At 42.2% G+C, this 21,173-nt stretch overlaps 1 protein-coding gene and 1 long non-coding RNA gene across 6 annotated transcripts in view; both read right to left on the bottom strand.

Moving 5' to 3' along the window:
* SH3YL1 (SH3 and SYLF domain containing 1) overlaps nt 1–21,173 on the bottom strand; it is a 134,333-nt gene that overhangs the window by 15,951 nt on the left and 97,209 nt on the right. Inside the window, exons 10-11 of one of the 5 annotated variants that reach the window (XM_073336165.1) lie at nt 6,367–6,431; nt 5,032–5,432 (exon numbers count right to left, since the gene is read on the bottom strand). The exons of 1 other annotated variant lie outside the window; for it this stretch is intronic. In XM_073336165.1, the coding sequence (XP_073192266.1) occupies nt 6,409–6,431 (23 nt within the window). In that variant the 3' untranslated portion in view covers nt 5,032–5,432; nt 6,367–6,408. Of the gene's footprint in view, nt 1–5,031; nt 5,433–6,366; nt 6,432–20,095; nt 20,507–21,173 lie in introns of those variants that run through there. 3 more of the 5 variants (XM_073336162.1, XM_073336163.1, XM_073336161.1) reach the window with 3 other exon arrangements.
* Nucleotides 8,716–14,306, bottom strand: LOC140908630 (uncharacterized). Its single transcript, XR_012157939.1, has 2 exons — nt 13,787–14,306; nt 8,716–13,146 (listed from the first exon to the last, which is right to left on the bottom strand). It is a non-coding gene; the product is annotated as an uncharacterized lncRNA (long non-coding RNA).

Here is a 21,173-nt window from a genome sequence, read left to right as displayed (position 1 = left end):
TTATTACTATACACCTTTTCAAGGCAACCATCATTGGGGTTTAGAGCCACTCTACACTGTTTGTTTAAACTGGATTATTAACATTCCAAATGAAGGGGAGCAAAAATCCCACATAATCTTATCTTTTGTGGTCTATTTTTTTTACGTGGGTCAAAGTCTCTGGCTGACTTTCCAAGCATCTTACACTGTAAGTTAAAGCTGAACCCTTAATCATGCAAGTAAATCAGTGGAACTACTTGTGTGAGTAAGGACACGTGATTAAAGTTTGTGTGATCAGGCCTTTAGAATTTTGATGACTTTTAGCCATACAGTCCACAAACTTAACTCAACTCATCCATTGTTCTTTTTATCCCATTACTAAGGAACATCCCCCGCATATTACAACACTGTACTTTAAGACAGACTTTTATTTACGCTGCCATTGTAGTAGAAATACAATTATGAAACAAAGTAAACATTAGTTCAGAATATGAGCCAAATACAATACAAACAGCCAAGGATATTCATTCCGGCATTGCCTCTTTACAAAATACCACACACAAAGTGCCACACAAAATCCACCGGTTTCAGAGTAACAGCCGTGTTAGTCTGTATTCGCAAAAAGAAAAGGAGTACTTGTGGCACCTTAGACTAACCAATTTATTTGAGCATAAGCTTTCGTGAGCTACAGCTCACTTCATCGGATGCATACTGTGGAAATTGCAGAAAACATTATATACACAGAGACCATGAAACAATACCTCCTCCCACCCCACTCTCCTGCTGGTAATAGCTTATCTAAAGTGATCACTCTCCTTACCATGTGTATGATAATCAAGGTGGGCCATTTCCAGCATAAATCCAAGTTTAACCAGAACGTCGGGGGGGGGGGGGGAGGGTAGGAAAAAACAAGGGGAAATAGGCTACCTTGCATAATGACTTAGACACTCCCAGTCTCTATTCAAGCCTAAGTTAATTGTATCAAAGTCTGTAATGTGCACTGAAGCCTAAATTAATAGTATCCAATTTGCAAATGAATTCCAATTCAGCAGTTTCTTGCTGGAGTCTGGATTTGAAGTTTTTTTGTTTTAAGATAGCGACCTTCATGTCTGTAATTGCGTGACCAGAGAGATTGAAGTGTTCTCCGACTGGTTTATGAATGTTATAATTCTTGACATCTGATTTGTGTCCATTTATTCTTTTACGTAGAGACTGTCCAGTTTGACCAATGTACATGGCAGAGGGGCATTGCTGGCACATGATGGCATATATCACATTGGTGGATGTGCAGGTGAACTGAAGGTAAAAAATCCATTACAATCTACATACCACACAGACTATGCTGACAGCTTGTGCCACACGCTCTCAAAGAAACTGCGGAATCACCTGATCAACATCCTCTACAGCAAACAGGGAAAGATTAAGAATGAGCTCTCAGAACTGGATACTCTCATGAAAAACCAACCTTCCACACAAACTTTCTCGTGGCTGGAATTTACTAAAACTAGACAAGCCATTTACAACGCACACTTTGCTTCTCTACAAAAGAAAAAGGACACTAAACTTTCTAAACTACTACATGCTACAAGGGGCCACAGCAATGGTTCCCTCAACCCACTCAGCAATATTGTTAACCTATCCAACTATACTCTCAGCCCAGCAGAAGAAGCTGTCCTATCTCGGGGCCTCTCCTTCTGCCCCTCCACCCCCACGAACATGATACAGTTCTGTGGTGACCTAGAATCCTATTTTCGACGTCTCCAACTCAAGGAATATTTCCAAAATACCTCTGAACAACATACTAATCAACAGAGGCCTCCCTACCAACATTACAAAAAGAAGGATTCTAGGTGGACTCCTCCTGAAGGTCGAAACAGCAGACTGGACTTCTACATAGAGTGCTTCCGCCGATGTGCACGGGCTGAAATTGTGGAAAAGCAGCATCACTTGCCCCATAACCTCAGCCGTGCAGAACATAATGCCATCCACAGCCTCAGAAACAACTCTGAGATCATAATCAAAAAGGCTGACAAAGGAGGTGCTGTTGTCATCATGAATAGGTCGGAATATGAACAAGAGGCTGCTCGGCAGCTCTCCAACACCACTTTCTACAAGCCATTACCCTATGATCCCCCTGAGAGTTACCAAAAGCAACTACAGCATTTGCTCAAGAAACTTCCTGAAAAAGCACAAGAACAAATCCACACAGACGCACCCCTGGAGCCCCGACCTGGGATATTCTATCTACTACCCAAGATCCATAAACCTGGAAATCCTGGGCGCCCCATCATCTCAGGCATTGGCACCCTGACAGCAGGATTGTCTGGCTATGTAGACTCCCTCCTCAGGCCCTATGCTACCAGCACTCCCAGCTACCTTCGAGACACCACTGACTTCCTGAGGAAACTACAATCCATCGGTGATCTTCCTGATAACACCATCCTGGCCACTATGGATGTAGAAGCCCTCTACACCAACATTCCACACAAAGATGGACTACAAGCCGTCAAGAACACTATCCCCGATAATGTCACGGCTAACCTGGTGGCTGAACTTTGTGACTTTGTCCTTACCCATAACTATTTTACATTTGGGGACAATGTATACTTTCAGATCAGCGGCACGGCTATGGGTACCCGCATGGCCCCACAGTATGCCAACATTTTTATGGCTGAATTAGAACCAAAGCTTCCTCAGCTCTCGTCCCCTAACGCCCTGTCATAAATATAAAGGGAAGGGTAAACCCCTTTGAAATCCCTCCTGGCCAGGGGAAAGCTCCTCTCACCCGTAAAGGGTTAAGAAGCTAAAGGTAACCTCGCTGGCACCTGACCAAAATGACCAATGAGGAGACAAGATACTTTCAAAAGCTGGGAGGAGGGAGAGAAACAAAGGGTCTGTGGGTCTGTCTATATGCTGGTCTTTGTCGGGGATAGACCAGGAATGGAGTCTTAGAACTTTTAGTAAGTAATCTAGCTAGGTATGTGTTAGATTATGATTTCTTTAAATGGCTGAGAAAAGAATTGTGCTGAATAGAATAACTATTTCTGTCTGTGTATCTTTTTTGTAACTTAAGGTTTTGCCTAGAGGGGTTCTCTATGTTTTTGAATCTAATTACCCTGTAAGATATCTACCATCCTGATTTTACAGGGGGGATTTCTTTATTTCTATTTACTTCTATTTTTATTAAAAGTCGTCTTGTAAGAAACTGAATGCTTTTTCATTGTTCCCAGATCCAAGGGTTTGGGTCTGTAGTCACCTAGGCAAATTGGTGAGGCTTTTTACCAAACCTTGTCCAGGAAGTGGGGTGCAAGGTTTTGGGAAGTATTTTGGGGGGAAGGACGCATCCAAACAGCTCTTCCCCAGTAACCAGTATTAGTTTGGTTGTGGTAGCGGCCAGTCCAAGGACAACGGGTGGAATATTTTGTACCTTGGGGAAGTTTTGACCTAAGCTGGTAAAGATAAGCTTAGGAGGTTTTTCATGCAGGTCCCCACATCTGTACCCTAGAGTTCAGAGTGGGGGAGGAACCTTGACACGCCCCTACTCTACTTGCGCTGTATTGATGACATCTTCATCATCTGGACCCATGGAAAAGAAGCCCTTGAGGAATTCCACCATGATTTCAACAATTTCCATCCCACCATCAACCTCAGCCTGGTCCAGTCCACACAAGAGATCCACTTCCTGGACACTACAGTGCTAATAAACAATGGTCACATAAACACCACCCTATACCGGAAACCTACTGACCGCTCTTCCTACCTACATGCCTCCAGCTTTCACCCTGACCATACCACACGATCCATCATCTACAGCCAAGCTCTGCGATACAACCGCATTTGCTCCAACCCCTCAGACAGAGACAAACACCTACAAGATCTCTATCAAGCATTCTTACAACTACAGTACCCACCTGCGGAAGTGAAGAAACAGATTGATTGAGCCAGAAGAGTTCCCAGAAGTCACCTACTACAGGACAGGCCTCACAAAGAAAATAACAGAACGCCACTAGCCGTCACCTTCAGTCCCCAACTAAAACCCCTCCAACGCATTATTAAGGATCTACAACCTATCCTGAAGGATGACCCAACACTCTCACAAATCTTGGGAGACAGGCCAGTCCTTGCCTACAGACAGCCCCCCAACCTGAAGCAAATACTCACCAACAACCACATACCACACAACAGAACCACTAACCCAGGAACCTATCCTTGCAACAAAGCCCGTTGCCAACTGTGCCCACATATCTATTCAGGGGACACCATCACAGGGCCTAATCACATCAGCCACACTATCAGAGGCTCGTTCACCTGCACATCCACCAATGTGATATATGCCATCATGTGCCAGCAATGCCCCTCTGCCATGTACATTGGTCAAACTGGACAGTCTCTACGTAAAAGAATAAATGGACACAAATCAGATGTCAAGAATTATAACATTCATAAACCAGTCGGAGAACACTTCAATCTCTCTGGTCACGCAATTACAGACATGAAGGTCGCTATCTTAAAACAAAAAAACTTCAAATCCAGACTCCTGCGAGAAACTGCTGAATTGGAATTCATTTGCAAATTGGATACTATTAATTTAGGCTTAAATAGAGACTGGGAGTGGCTATTTCACCTTGTTTTTTCCCCCCCCCCACCTCCCCCCCCAGACGTTCTGGTTAAACTTGGATTTATGCTGGAAATGGCCCACCTTGATTACCATACACATTGTAAGGAGAGTGATCACTTTAGATAAGCTATTACCAGCAGGAGAGTGGGGTGGGAGGAGGTATTGTTTCATGGTCTCTGTGTATATAATGTCTTCTGCAGTTTCCACAGTATGCATCCGATGAAGTGAGCTGTAGCTCACGAAACTTATGCTCAAATAAATTGGTTAGTCTCTAAGGTGCCACAAGTACTCCTTTTCTTTTTACAAAATCCACCTCCCCCCCCACCCCGAAATCTCTGCTTGCTACATACCCCTGCAGCAGAGTCTTTTGACATTGATTTAACAAATACAATAAGTATTTATAAAAAGCAATTAAAAACAGTATAGTTTGAAGGACTTTACTGTTCAGCACACACAACTCCAATTGACTTAAATATGCTACATTGATCATATAGATTTGAACTGTGGTGTGTCTGAGCTAGCTCACAATCAAGACAGTAGGCCATGTCCTCTGTTTGTTTAGTCTTCAGCATACCACTGCTGCTGAATAAATAAACATTAATAACTAAAGAGGCTAATGGCATTATATTGCAAGAAATGTGTAAAACTAAACAGTGCTTTAATAACTTGTGAGCTTGATTTGTATTTTTCATGTACTTTTTATATTTTGTTTTGGACTACACAGAATAGATTTCCTTCTATCTGCATATGCTCTCCAAACATCATTCATTGGGAACTCTTCTGCAGTGCCATATACTCCTCCATTTCACCTTTGAGGGTCTCCTACCTGCAGTCTCTGCACATGTCAGCCAAAAAGGTAGGAGAAAGGGAATAGTATTAGCTGTCTTGCTGGCTGAAAGTGAGGCTGCCAATTTCTGTCTCCTAGTGTGATTGACAGGTATAAAGCCCACTGAATATACCAGCAGTGAGAAGGTCACTCTGGGCATGAGAAATTGAGTCAGAAGCTAATAGAACCAAAAAGGCAACTATGAAGAGGGTGGGAAAGGCAGACAACTTCAGGCCAGGGGAAAAGTCATTCTCTGGTGGCTTCTGTGGCAGCACGGGAGATGCAATTCTTTGTGGGCAGGGAAAGGAGAAAAGACTATTTTGAGTTAGACAGGAAAGGGAGAAGGGGAACATGATTAGCAGCAGTTTATTTCTAACTGAGTCTCTAAAGCAAATACCTAATCTAGAAACTTCATTCACTTTTCCTTTGACTATGTTTTTTTGACTTGTACTCTACACAAATCCAGAAATGCATAAAGACACAACTTGTAGCAAAAGTAAACCCCACAGCTTTTATGCATGAGGAGCACTGTACAGTGATTCTCAGTGAAAGTACTTACATCATGCAAAAAACAAACCCCAAAACTATTTAAACAACTCAGCTTTTCAGGTGAAAAATGAAACCTAAAATGAACAAATTTTAAGATTTAAAAAAAATAAATAAGAAAAGGTCTCCATGCACTAAAGCCTGTGAATTGGGGGGGCGGGAGAAGAAGGGGCATCTAGGAAAGTTTTTCAACAAAAATGGGGAAAAATTAATTTTAAAAGAGAGAAACTCCAAAAAATTTTGGGTTTGTCAAAAAACAAAATATCAAACATTTTTAAGTTGCTGAAAACCAAAATATTTTCAGGTTTTTTGGTTAAAAAACTTATTTTATGTAAATAGATTTCCACTTTGTTGAAAAACCATTTTCTGTCCCTCCCAAAAAATAAACTCCACCTACCACAGCCATTTTGTTCACCATTTGGACTTTGCATCCTCTTGGTTATCCAGAAATAAGGTTGTAAACTGGGAAGGAAAAAATGTTTCATACAAAGTGAACCAAAGTCCACAAGATCTCACCATTCTGAAATTGCTGAACTTTTCATACTGCACCAAACTGTGAGGTAAGCTTTCAAAACAAAATGAAACCGTGTGAAGCGCACCTGCTTTCTGGTGACATTAAAAATTCAAAGCTTTGTCCAGGCTTGTCATGATGCTCATTAAGGTTTGTGAACTTTTCAAGTGAACCCAGATCCAATTCAATGTTAACCTGGGTAGATCTGTTTTTGCATTCAAGCCCAACTGAGATTTTTGGTTTTCCATTATTTGGATGGAAAACCACATAGTAATCTGCAGTTTTGTTGGAATTTTGTTTTGAGGTTTCTTTGAAATACACATTTAAAGTAAAAAAAATTAACAAGGCATTCTTCTTTTGTATGCATCACAAGTCTAGGGTGACCGGATGTCCCGATTTTATAGGGACAGTCCCAATTTTGGGGGCTTTTTCTTATATAGGCACCTATAACCCCCTCCCCCACCCCAATTTTTTACACTTGCTATCTGGTCACCCTACACAAATTGATATCTACATTGTTCAGCTATCTAACTGCTGCATCATTGAGGGCAGAATCCACCCTCAAATAATCTAATTGTGCACTTCTCAACTACATTTGACCATCTGCATTGCTGCCTTGCCATCACACTGTGAAAATTGGGCTAAATCAAATGGGGGGGGGCGTGTTCACTTGCCTTCTTGTGGCGTCCCCCATGAGGAGCATAAAGTGAAACAAAAGTAGACAAAATGCAGAACACAGGGTTGCATTCTAAGTGAACATGGTATGAATCTGCTGAATCAAAAACAAAGAAAAGATTTCTCTGAACCCTTGTGAAGGAAGCCTGCAGAGTTTCACCCAGTTTGGTTTAACTTCTCAGTGATTTAATGATCTGCATCCCACCTACAGTGCTCTCTCTGTATTCTGTTTTAGGATTTCTAGATGCTTATAACCCCATTAAGACAACTGAAGACTTCCGTACACTTATGTCTCTAGCCAATTCTTCAGATGAGCTCTCCGTTCCCTTTAGAGCTTAACTCACCACTCTCGGATCTGTTCCCCAAGAAATACTCTGTAACATCCTGGATGGTATCTTAGTAAATATTTAGACACTGAAACAGTGCTTTGTGAAATTCATGCATGAGTTCTTCGATTTGCAAAGTTCATAGCACTCTGTGGAAGGATAAGGTTAGAAAGGACAATTCAAGTGCCATGTTTCCAGAAGGACCCCACATTTTCTTAAGAGGCCTATCCTCTTAAGTTGGGATTCTATCCTCCTCAGACCCCTTAATATATATGTAGGTACAGCACCCTGCATTTCTGCTTTCTTCATTCCAGATTATACTTTTTTCAGTTTATAGCCCAACCCATAGTATGCACCTACCCTGTATGTCTGATACAGTTGTAATCTCCTCTATGATAGAATTTTTAAATAAATTAAGAGAAATGAGTAATTAGTGGCAAAATATATTTGTGAGGTAGTCATATTTTGCCCTGCCCCACAACAACCTATTTGCCTTTATAAAGCTCTTCAAACCACTAAAAATAAAATATTTTTCATGTGTGTGTAAAACACACAGTTTGTGAGGGGATTGCCCTTTTTTTTTTTTTGTTTTTTTTGTTTCCCTTTACTGGTCCTTTCATTTCCTCTGTCATGCTTCCTCTCTTCAGACCCCTGGCAGAATAAAGACAAAATGTTTCTTGCTAATACAGCATTCTCCTTACTTTATCTTTGAGACAATTATTTATTTTACCTTTTTCCCTGGATTCCCTCTGCCTAGTGCTAATTATTACTACTTGGTGGGAGACCCTTTATCAGTTGGGTCTCCAGTTTTCTTAGCATATGCACAAACTGCCACAGGTGGCACGTGACCAGGATTCATCACCGAATTTGGTCTGCTGGTTGGATTATTAGTTTCCCTGGCTTGGGCCAGGTACTGACAGGGAGTGCGACATGAACACTGCTCCAAGCCCCCTGTGTCTTCAGGAATGGTCCCAAACAAAATATTAACACTATTGCAAGATATAAGGTGTTGGACCATTTTTGTAGATTGTGTTTTTAAAAAATAAGAAATCCTTACTGATGGGTCTATGGAAAGTGATCCACAATTCCTCCAGCACAGTGTTGAAAGAATGTAGTCAAAACTCTGCTTTCCATACCACACACATCACATTTAGACAAGATAGGCTTCTGTCTCTCTTCTTGTAAGTACCATCTTTACTAAGCAAAAAGTTTAGGTGCAAAGCAAACACACTGACAAATCTAAGCATCCTTTATTTAACAATACTATTAAGAAGACTTTGTCAGACTGCCCACCGTTGCATAATTCAGGGCCAAAACTTTACAGAGGACAATAACTGTAGTATCCTGCAGATAAATCTGGATTCACACAGAAAGACTGGTTAACCAAACATCTGCCCTATTTGACCTAAATTAAACAATCTGTGACATGAACCAAACAATTCTAAAAATTAGTGATAAATAATGTATAAACTGTACTTAGAAGTAAAATAAAACCACACTATTAAAAGCAGGCTTGGACAGAGTTTAGTGGCTTCAACTCTCTAAAATCATGAGACTATCAAGGCAGTTGATATCTCGCAAGGTTGGTCTATTACTCTATTAAACAGTTTTGCCTCACTGTAATATTTGCCTTCCTTTGTAGCGATCACTGAAATAAAACTCCAGAATATTGACTGTGGGCAGTTAGGGCCTGATCCAAAGCCAGATGAGCTCCATGGAAAGATTCCCATGGATTTCAGTAGCCTTGGGATCAAACCCTTCCATAATGCTGAAGAATGCAGTTTGTCAACCCTTAGAGAAAACAGTACATTGACAAACCAAACCATTTAAGCGAATAAGGGAAATAAAATGATTTTGTTGAGGGAGTAAAGCTTGGGGTAGAAAGGTAATTGGAGAAAACCAATATATGGTCTATATGAATACCTACTAGGATGTTGCTTTTCTAACTTTGTCACACTTCCTGGCCAATGTCAATATGCATATACTGAATAAGATAAGCGTATTAATAAAAATTAGTGAGTAATAGATGCACAGACTAAAAAATTAAAAATCAAGGCAAAACAAAAACAAACCATCCACACCAAGGAAGCAATTCACAGCCATTTCATTAATGTACATTCAAATTAGTCCAGAGACAGGGATGTCACTACAATTCTGGAGTACTCAATATTTTATTAAAGGCCTTCTTGTCGTTCAAATCGACAATCTCACATCTTGCAACAGGCTTCTTTTGATCTACCTGTCCAAGTGCTTCTATAGCCCCATTGCTGTTGTATCTCAGCACCCAACAGCTTTATCTCCCTCTTCTGTTCAGGCCCTCTTCTTTATATTTCATCACCATGGCCAGGCCAGTCTGGGATTAAGCTGCTCCATTTATAGCTTCCTTCCATGCAAACACTTGCCCAAACCTTTTAACATATGTGTGAAGGATTTGTTTAAAACACTGTCAGTTTGATGAAAGTTAAATTTAAAATCAACTGAGAAACATGTGGTAATAGTCCATGTCGCTATTAACATTTTATAGGCTCAGAGTGGGTTTACAAGGAAGGAACAAAGGGCCCCTTTCTACAAGGTGTTGAGAGTTTTCAACTACCAGTTACTTCCAAAAACATTGTGCCTTAAGGCTGGAATTTTCAAAATTACCTATGGGATGTGGACACCCAGTTCCATTACAATTAAAGTGAATTGGGCACCTAAATTACCTGGATGGTGTGGAGAATAAGGGAGCTATTAGTACTATTTTTTTAAGGAATAGTATGTACCTCAGTTTACCTGTTTGATATTATTCTGACTACATGGAGTTGAATAAAAATGGGCTCTTAGGAATAGCAAGCAGGTAAGGAAAACGGTAGAGATAAGGCATATGAGGTAAACAATTTCATGAGAATTAAGATGACAATGGCTGGACCATTAATTGGGAAGATGATGTTTTCAGGTGCCAGGACAGTTATACAGCTGTTTTGCCAAGGCCTGAGGCTAGAGATCATAAGGATCATAAGCAGTTAAAAGCACCCCCCTGGAGAGAGTAGGATGACAGTAGGTGGGGGGTTGGAACTGAGTGGTCAGCAGCTACTGAGGATGTGGGGGAGAGAGAGAGAAGTTGCAGCAAGGAAGTCTCTCCCAGCCCAGAGAAGGTGGTATCTAGGCTAAGTGGAACTTAACAAAACGTACGAGGAAATGATAGGATTCAGGTAATTAAGATGTAAACAGATGCTTGTTGTTTTAACTCTTTCTCTGCTTGCTACGTACGTTTGGATGAATAAATGATAAATTTCTTTTGAAGGAACTGTTCAGTCACTTTAATCAGCAACTGATCATAGGCTCCTAGGGGGAAGTTTCTTGCAGATGCCAAATACAGTTGGGCCTGTCATGCTATCAGAGGTGGGGAACAAAGGGGCTGCAACCCAGGGAGCCAAACTAAAAGTGATAGAGTCACAGGCTTCTGTGCACAGACCGGTAAAGGTAGCAAAACCGGTTCCATGAAGGGTGCACTCAAGAGGGTCTGCAAAGTACCCAAGTACAACTGGCCCTGTCACCATGACAGGTGGCTTTGAAAAGCTCTCCATAATTTTCATGTAAAAAATTAAATACATGCTGGTTCCAGGCTTTCAGGACCTTTCCATCCGACCCTGCCTCCACAAGTGACAAAGAGGACAGGAAGTATTAATTCCTCTTCCCTTCTGCTGCTGCTTCTGGTTGCCACAGGGAACATTCAGGACTCTCTCTGCCAGGAAAGTCTTTGTGATATTAAATCGAATTCTTGATAGGCTAGGCAGCCCTAAGCTCCTTTCCATGATGCAGGGCTAAGAAGAGTGAAAGAGTGAAATACAGGCTGAAAAGAAAAGGAGGGGAGGAAGAGGAACATGTGCGAGATGCACTCACATCCCTGCAAGCACAAAGATACTCATTTCACGTTCTCTTCAAAAACTGGTATATTTCACAGTGGAACTGCCCCAGGAAGTTATTGCTGCTGCTTGTAACATTATCTCCCCCTTCTGAACTACAGGCTCTACTTTCTGCAAAGACAGTGAACCAATGGTAACATGGTCCTGTTTCTCCATGGTTTCCTGCCAGGAGAAACTGGGAGCAGGAGCTTCTCAGTAGCAATCCAACATCTCGTATGAGGGAAACCAGATTCTCTTGTGGGTCTCAGGACACATGCCAAGAGGGCCATTTCCCATATGGAAACCTGAACCAAGCAGCAAAGAGAGCCTGAAAAATTGATTATTTTCCATGAACACTATGTAAGAGTTAGTCTTTCATATATATTAATAAATTAGTGAAATGAATTGAACATTTTTGTGTTCTATTCTCTAACAACCTATCCTGTCCACATTGAAGCCCATGGCCAGTCCTTTTGACTTCAGTGGGTATAGGGTTAGGGTCTATCTAACTGGTAACATAGATGATAATACAGTGTATACTTCAACAAATATGTAGGAACCCAGTTACTTACTGTATAAGGACTTCAGCCATACAAATATTTTGGCTCACTTCGAACTAATAATTTAGTATTCTTTCAGTCCAAATGGTGGCCTTTAGAAAAATTTTCTTTGTTATCTATATGCTATACTTCACTCTCTGTAGAAAATACCTCAAACCTGAGGTTAGGTAGGTGAAAACAGTCATGTATTTATTGAAGACAAATGGAAAATCTTAAGGGCCACCTCTTTACTAAGCCGACAATTTATTTTTTCCTACTCTAATTTTGTTCCAACATCTACTGCTGTTTTGAGGAAGTAACTTGCAAAATTATTTCATGCAAATCTGGAAAGGAACTCATCTATTCTAAAGGTAAAGAACTTTATTTTTTAAAAGAAGAAACAGCCTAGGATTTACTAGTGAAGAATGAATTTTTATAGTTGTGAAAAAAATCCCGTTTGACAGCCTTGTTTATGTTGGAGGAAATAATGATTGCTGACAGTCTGAAGGACCACCCGGTGTTTTATTTACATTCGAAACATTTGAAATCAGCTCTGTTTAGATAATGTTTACGTTTTGCATCTGGCTTGCCTGCACACGTTGCTTGCATGCTGTATTAAAGTTAGTATATCATATTTGAGTTGTAATCAGTAATGTCAAAATTTCACACTGTCAGCTGAGAGCTATTAATGTGAAGTTGTTGAGTCTCCTGTTAAACATTTTGTTCACCTAGATCTGGGAATCTAGCTGTTAATGGAAACCTTTTCACATTACAGAAAATAATTGTGGAGGTTTTTATGTAAGAGAATGAAATGCCTACATTCTAATTTTTTTCATATTCCTCCTCTAGAGAATCACAGAAATGTAATTATTAATGTAATAATTTGTAACAGAAAGGGATTTCAAGGTACATGAATGACTAGGATTTGGAGAGCACATTTCTGAATATATACTGTAGAAAACTAGCAGTTTTAAATTAAGTAACCTTGGGGTGAGACCATCCATTCAGCAGCACAGTACTTTTACAATGCTTAAATAAGAAAGATGCTTTGATGTGATCTGTACCAATGGAGAACTTCTCCCTTCATTTTATATTGTTTCTCTCTTCGTTTTGCCAATCAGTTCAGAAACGTTAAGTGAACAATAACCTGCTGTGTATTTTGGCAATCTGAATGAAAGGCTTGGACACAATTCTTCTGAACATAAAGAGCCAGGGGTTATATTTTTTCCATCCAGCTTCCATCTGAGTAACAAAAACAAAACAGAACAAAAAAAAAAAGAGGTAACAACTTTATTAATTCCTGTTGCTTTTTTTGACACATTAATTGCCAGTATCCTGCATCATTTTCTGTTACTAAAATAGATATGAGTTTATTTTTCCCAATATCTTTCCCCTCCATTAATTTTTCATTCTTCACTCAGGTTTGCACTGGTATATCAGTTTGATGTATGATCCAGCTTTGGAACTTTTGTTACTAGGAGTTTGAAATGGGGTTGCCTTGAGCAACTTAGTGGGTCATGTGAAGAGGAAAGGATGGACATGAAACCTCTACATCTGAACTGAAAGAACAACATTTGTGTATGGTGCTTATCATGTAGACTGATCTCTTAACTGGCTGAAGAAATGACAGTCTAGAAGGGCAAGTAATCTTCAATATTATAGGCTTTGACACTGCATGTTTCGTGTAGCACAAGTGCTCTTCATATGATGGGTTTATACGTCACTTCATGGCACGAACACTAAATTACATTTAGTGCAATTCTTGAAAGGCTTTCTCAGGTATGAAAGCACTCAGTAGTACAGCAAACTAAAAGCAGCCTTTTGGAGACTCCCTATCATAAAGCAAACCCTTTATCTGACAAAGTGTGGAGGAAAATGGTACCTTGCTTGTCCCTTTATGGTGAGGACAAAGAAAACGCTTTCTTGCTCAGAGGGCAGCTGCAGAGTGGAATGAAACTAGTCAGTATTTTTGACAGATCTTCAAATTCTTCATGTAGTTGATAAATATTTAACTGCAGAGGATAAATATCAAGCTGGGTACATTTCAATGAGATGGACAGAATTTCTTTGGTGATGCAAGCTCCAGCCCTGGAGAATAAGTAACAATTTGACAATATGGTGGTTATAACCATTCAGATAAAGGCTAGTATGTAAACATGTAGTGAGGAAAAATAAATACCTTGTCTGCTGCTCTATATGAGATACTGGAAAACTAAATTGGTACGTGAGGCTAGTGAGTTTGCTTGCTCTAAAAAGTATTCTGATTGGATGGATCCTCAAGATTATGTAAACGGATATCAATAATGATCTTCTCTATATTGTATTTACTTGAACAGGATCCTGCTCCCATTGAAAACAGAAATAATCCTAGATTTCAAATGATAGAGGGTTTGTTCCAAAGCCCATGAAGTTAATGGAAGGAATCCCATTGATTCCAGCAGAGCTGGATTATGTCCATGCTGTTAGTTATTTTAGTTTTGCTAAGAGGAAACTTAAGGTCCACATCTGAAAATAATTAAATCAGATATGCAAAAGAAGTGACCCAAAACATGTCAGACATATTTTACGGCTGCTATGATTTATAAAGGGTTTTGGTTTTATATATGTTTGTCAGAATCTGATTGCTGACAAGAAACCAATTCTAGTGAGATTCCTACTTTGGGTTTATGGCTGAAATGTGGCCTTAATTTTGAAATTAAATATGAAGGAAGGAAATTAGGAACATTAAAATACAAAGGACACATTGAAGGAAATGCCAGACTGAGTGCAACTGATAACGTGAGTCAAATTTTAAAGTGTTGTTGGCAGGTCTGTGTTATTCAGAAAATGAACACTCCGAAGAAAGTCTCGCTGTAACTTAAATCAAGATCAATCCTCAAAAAGACTGCATCTCTGTTTAAAGGAAATTCATTTAGGCTAAAACTTATAGTTAATGAAAACTATGTACAATGGTACCCATGTATATGTGATACTTTGTAAACCCCAAATATCCCCCATGAAGGAACTGAGGAACTGTAGTAAACTGTAGGAACTGAGGCTGTCAGTAGTAAAAATACACTTGTATCTCTATATTTCCTCTCATGCAGCTCAACAGTATTGCCCAGATACTTTGTGAGATTTAATTCATGTAATTAATTACTTAAGTAACAATTAGAATAATAAAGTGATTTGACGTTCGAGGATAAAAGACACTATATGACTGGATAATGAAGAGGAGAATATTTCAAAGTAGAAGCGGATACTGCAAATATCATGGTGAAAATAAATTTACAAAGCTTATAATATCGTTTATACGCCCAATGGATGATCTGGCTTTAAAAGGCCACAATTAGCGTCTATAGATAACCTATGTACTTCTTACCATTAGTAAGAATTTATTTATTTAACCAAACTTTTCAGGAGAACTTAGCCACTCTAATGAGTAATGATTACCTATTCACTGCTGAGAGGGGAAAGAGAGGTACTGTTTAAAAAATGGTTACTTACTTTCTTGTAACTGTTGTTCTTCAAGATGTTGTTCACATCCATTCCACATTAGGTGTGCGCGCACCGTGTGCACGAGCGTCGGAAACTTTTTGCCTTAGCGGCTCCCATCAGGCTGGCGGGGCCCCCCGAGTGGCATCACTGCGCCGTGCATATATACCCCCGCCAGCCTAACCCCCTCCAGTTCCTTCTTGCTGGCAACTCCAACAGAGGGGTAGGAGGGTGGGTGGTGGAATGGACATGAACAACACATCTCAAAGAACAACAGTTATGAGAAAGTAAGTAACCGATTTTTCTTCTTCGAGTGCTTGTTCATGTCCATTCCACATTAGGTGAATCACAACCATACCTCTGGAGGAGGGTAGGAGTCACGGAACAATTGCTCGGTGGACTGCTCTGCCAACTGCCGCATCCTCTCTGGCCTGCTGGTTGACCGTGTAGTGGGTCGTGAAGGTGTGCACCGAGGACCAGGTGGCTGCTCTGCAGATCTCCTAGATCGGGACATGTACTAGGAACGCCATGGAAGTCGCTTGCGTCCTGGTCGAGTGGGCCATGACCACCAGGGCCGGAACATCTGCAAGCTCATAGCACGCCTGGATGCAGTTTGTAATCCAAGATGAAATCCACTGCGCCGACCCTGGGAGACCTTTCATCCTCTCGGCTAAAGCCACAAACAGCTGCGTGGATTTGTGAAAGGGCTTGGTGCACTCCAAATAGAATGCCAGCGCTTGACGCACATCCAGGGTGTGCAAGCTGCAGTGACGTGGGTCCGTATGGGGTTTCAGAAAGAACACCGGCAGACAAATGTCCTGGCCCAAATGGAATTGGGGTGTGGCCGGAGCTGCACCTTGTCCTTGTGAAATACGGTATACGGTGGCTCAGAGGTGAGGGCCCTCAGTTTGGACACCCTTCTGGCCAAGGTAATGGCAACCAGAAATGCCACCTTCCAGGAAAGGTGCAGGAGGGAACAGGAAGCAAGAGGCTTGAAAGGGGGTCTCATGAGTTTAGAGAGGACCAGGTTAAGATTCCATGGAGGGACTGGTGGGCAGGAGTATGGGAACACCGTCTCCAACCCTTTAAGGAACCGTTCCATCATTGGGTGGGAAAACACCGAACCCCCCAAGAACCCCGGATGGAAGGTGGAGATGGCTGCCAGGTGCACTCTGAGTGAACACGGGGCTAGCCCTTGCTGCTTGAGGTGCAGGAGGTACTGCAGGATGGCCTGCACCAGGGCCTGGCATGGCCGCACCTGATGAGGTTCACACCAACATGAGAACCTTTTCCACTTGGCCATATAGACCACCCTGGTAGAGGGCTTTCTACTGCCTAATAGAATCTGCTGCACTGGAAGGGAGCACTGGCTATCCAGGGCATTTAGCCACAGAGGCTCCATGCTGTCAGGTGCAGTGACTGTCGGTCAGGATGGAGAAGCTCCCGGCCATCTTGTGTAATGAGGTCCCCGTGTAGGGCCAGGACTACTAGGGCCTCCACCGACAGCTCTAGGAGCGATGTGTACTATTGCTGGTGGGCCCAGGCTGGGGCGATGAGGATCACTGCCGCCCTGTCCCTGCGCACCTTGAGTAGGACTTTGTGCACCAAGGGGAGTGGGGGGAAGGCATACATCAAGCCCCCTCTCCACGGGATCGCAAACACGTCTGTGAGCGAGCCTGGGCTGCGGCCCTGGAACGAGCAGAACTGCGGGCACTGGGCGTGGGCCCTGGTGGCAAACAGGTCTACCCAGGGAAACCCCCACCTGCGGAAGAGTGAAAGCACGACGTCCGCCCTGAGCATCCACTCGTGCATGCGGTATGACCTGCTGAAGGAATCCGCCAGCTCGTTTCGTACCGCTGGGAGATAGGACGCCTCGAGGTGAATTGCATGGGCTATGCAAAGATCCCAAAGGAGGAGAGCCTCGCGACAGAGTGGAGAGGAACGAGCCCTGGCCTGTTTGTATATAAAACATGGCAATAGTGTTGTCTGTCAGAACTGTCATGCTGTGACCACTCAGAGTGGTGTGAAAGGTCTGGCAGGCGAGATGAACCGCCCTGAGCTCCTTCACATTGATAAGGAGTGACCGCTCTGCTCCAGACCACATCCCCTGCATCATGAAGTCCCCTAGGTGAGCCCCCCATCCATGGTCTGATGTGTCCGTCACCAGCGTCAGGTCTGGCTGTGGAGCGGCAAAGGGGATGCCTTTGCAAACCACAGGCTGGGACTGACACCACAGCAGGGAGTCCAGCATGTCCCTTGGGGCTGTCACTACCAAGTCCAGGGAGTCCCTGCCTCGGCGGTACACCCGAGGAAGCCACGCCTGCAGAGTCCTGAGTCTCAGTTTGGCATAGAATCATAGAATCATAGAATATCAGGGTTGGAAGGGACCCCAGAAGGTCATCTAGTCCAACCCCCTGCTCAAAGCAGGACCAATTCCCAGTTAAATCATCCCAGCCAGGGCTTTGTCAAGCCTGACCTTAAAAACCTCTAAGGAAGGAGATTCTACCACCTCCCTAGGTAACGCATTCCAGTGTTTCACCACCCTCTTAGTGAAAAAGTTTTTCCTAATATCCAATCTAAACCTCCCCCACTGCAACTTGAGACCATTACTCCTCGTTCTGTCATCTGCTACCATTGAGAACAGTCTAGAGCCATCCTCTTTGGAACCCCCTTTCAGGTAGTTGAAAGCAGCTATCAAATCCCCCCTCATTCTTCTCTTCTGCAGGCTAAACAATCCCAGCTCCCTCAGCCTCTCCTCATAACTCATGTGTTCCAGTCCCCTAATCATTTTTGTTGCCCTTCGCTGGACTCTCTCCAATTTATCCACATCCTTCTTGAAGTGTGGGGCCCAAAACTGGACACAGTACTCCAGATGAGGCCTCACCAATGTCGAATAGAGGGGAACGATCACGTCCCTCGATCTGCTCGCTATGCCCCTACTTATACATCCCAAAATGCCATTGGCCTTCTTGGCAACAAGGGCACACTGCTGACTCATATCCAGCTTCTCGTCCACTGTCACCCCTAGGTCCTTTTCTGCAGAACTGCTGCCTAGCCATTCGGTCCCTAGTCTGTAGCTGTGCATTGGGTTCTTCCGTCCTAAGTGCAGGACCCTGCACTTATCCTTATTGAACCTCATCAGATTCCTTTTGGCCCAATCTTCCAATTGGTCTAGGTCCTTCTGTATCCTATCCCTCCCCTCCAGCGTATCTACCACTCCTCCCAGTTTAGTATCATCCGCAAATTTGCTGAGAGTGCAATCCACACCATCCTCCAGATCATTTATGAAGATATTGAACAAAACCGGCCCCAGGACCGACCCTTGGGGTACTCCACTTGATACCGGCTGCCAACTAGATATGGAGCCATTGATCACTACCCGTTGAGCCCGACAATCTAGCCAACTTTCTACCCACCTTGTAGTGCATTCATCCAGCCCATACTTCCTTAACTTGCTGACAAGAATACTGTGGGAGACCGTGTCAAAAGCTTTGCTAAAGTCAAGAAGCAATACATCCACTGCTTTCCCTTCATCCACAGAACCAGTAATCTCATCATAAAAGGCAATTAGATTAGTCAGGCATGACCTTCCCTTGGTGAATCCATGCTGGCTGTTCCTGATCACTTTCCTCTCATGCAAGTGCTTCAGGATTGATTCTTTGAGGACCTGCTCCATGATTTTTCCAGGGACTGAAGTGAGGCTGACTGGCCTGTAGTTCCCAGGATCTTCCTTCTTCCCTTTTTTAAAGATTGGCACTACATTAGCCTTTTTCCAGTCATCCGGGACTTCCCCGGTTCGCCACGAGTTTTCAAAGATAATGGCCAATGGCTCTGCAATCACAGCTGCCAATTCCTTCAGCACTCTCGGATGCAACTCATCCGGCCCCATGGACTTGTGCACGTCCAGCTTTTCTAAATAGTCCCTAACCACCTCTATCTCCACAGAGGGCTGGCCATCTCTTCCCCATTTTGTGATGCCCAGCGCAGCAGTCTGGGAGCTGACCTTGTTAGTGAAAACAGAGGCAAAAAAAGCATTGAGTACATTAGCTTTTTCCACATCCTCTGTCACTAGGTTGCCTCCCTCATTCAGTAAGGGGCCCACACATTCCTTGGCTTTCTTCTTGTTGCCAACATACCTGAAGAAACCCTTCTTGTTACTCTTGACATCTCTGGCTAGCTGCAGCTCCAGGTGCGATTTGGCCCTCCTGATAACATTCCTACATGCCCGAGCAATATTTTTATACTCTTCCTTGGTCATATGTCCAACCTTCCACTTCTTGTAAGCTTCTTTTTTATGTTTAAGATCCGCTAGGATTTCACCATTAAGCCAAGCTGGTCGCCTGCCATATTTACTATTCTTTCGACTCATCGGGATGGTTTGTCCCTGTAACCTCAACAGGGATTCCTTGAAATACAGCCAGCTCTCCTGGACTCCTTTCCCCTTCAAGTTAGTCCCCCAGGGGATCCTGGCCATCCGTTCCCTGAGGGAGTCAAAGTCTGCTTTCCTGAAGTCCAGGATACTTAAAAAAAGGAAATTTCTTCTGTCATATATACCTTTTTCCACAATCTCTCCTGAAATAAATGCCCACACATTTTCTGAGAGACAAGGAAAACTACAACTGAAAGGTAGCTTGAACAGAGTTTAATTAGAGAATATTTATTATGGATTAAGGAAAGAGAACATTAGAGACACAATAAGTTATTAAAAATCAAAATATTCTTCTAATATATCTTTATATTTATAATTTTTTCCATACAAAAATCAACTCCAAAAAAAGTTTGTTGTAATTGGAAGCAGAATAAAAACATTTTTTATAGGACAATTTGTTAAAAATAAAAATTGTAAATTGATTGTACATCATCCAGTGGATATTTCAGAAAAGAAGTTTAGGAAAAAAACCAAAACCATTAAGGCCATTGAGTGCATTTTAATTACAGTTAGTGGTAACATAATTGGCTGGAAAGATGCCCGTTTGTCCTCGGATGCTTCCTTCCCACCAGTCAAACTGTGAATTTGTTTTGGTTTTGACAATTATTTTATCTCCAGCTTTGAAATTCAAGTCACCTGGTTGCTGTCCTTCAAATGAATAAAGTGCTGTCACTTCCATACGTTTAGTCTCAGAATTCCCTAAAAAGAAAGATCAATTGAAGTTTTATTTTATTTTAAAAAGATTTTATTAACATGTTGAATTTCATGTACAGTATATTCTCAAATTCAGTATCCCTAAAAGATGGAAAGAACCACGAATGAGGGTAACAAATTCAGTGTATTATAGTTTTACACACACATACTCTCTTTCTCTCTAACTGCAGATGTGATGAAGCTCATTTTCAATACATTCTCAGACTGGTGTAAGAGCTCTAAGAGCTCAATACACAAATTGCTGGTCTTCCTCTTCAGGGGCTGAAGTCGACGTACTTTGATCGGCTTACCGTGGTGTCTTCACCGCGGTGAGTCGACTGCTGCTGCTTCCCCATCGACACTGCCTGAGCCTCTTGCGGCGCTGGAGTACAGGACTTGATGGGAAAGCGCTCGGGCGTCGATTTATCGCGTCTAGACTATTGCTCTTTTTTGCTAACTTACATTCTAGTGCATTCTAAATTACACTCTAAACCTTATCTGTGCAGAAGACAGAGATTTTTCAGGGAACTAAGGACCAACCCCCACCCCATTCTGCTTCAAATACAAGATGCACTTCTTCAACCTTGCCTCTTCTCTAATATAAAAACACACAATTTTTAAGAAAACCTACCAAACAAAACACTACAGTGCACACACAGTCCTCCAAGAAGAG

Source organism: Lepidochelys kempii, chromosome 3 (genome assembly GCF_965140265.1).
Source record: "Lepidochelys kempii isolate rLepKem1 chromosome 3, rLepKem1.hap2, whole genome shotgun sequence".
In the NCBI taxonomy this organism is placed as follows: domain Eukaryota; kingdom Metazoa; phylum Chordata; order Testudines; family Cheloniidae; genus Lepidochelys; species Lepidochelys kempii.
The sequence above is the reverse complement of the archived record's forward strand: the minus strand, read 5'-3'. Positions and strand labels throughout refer to the sequence as shown.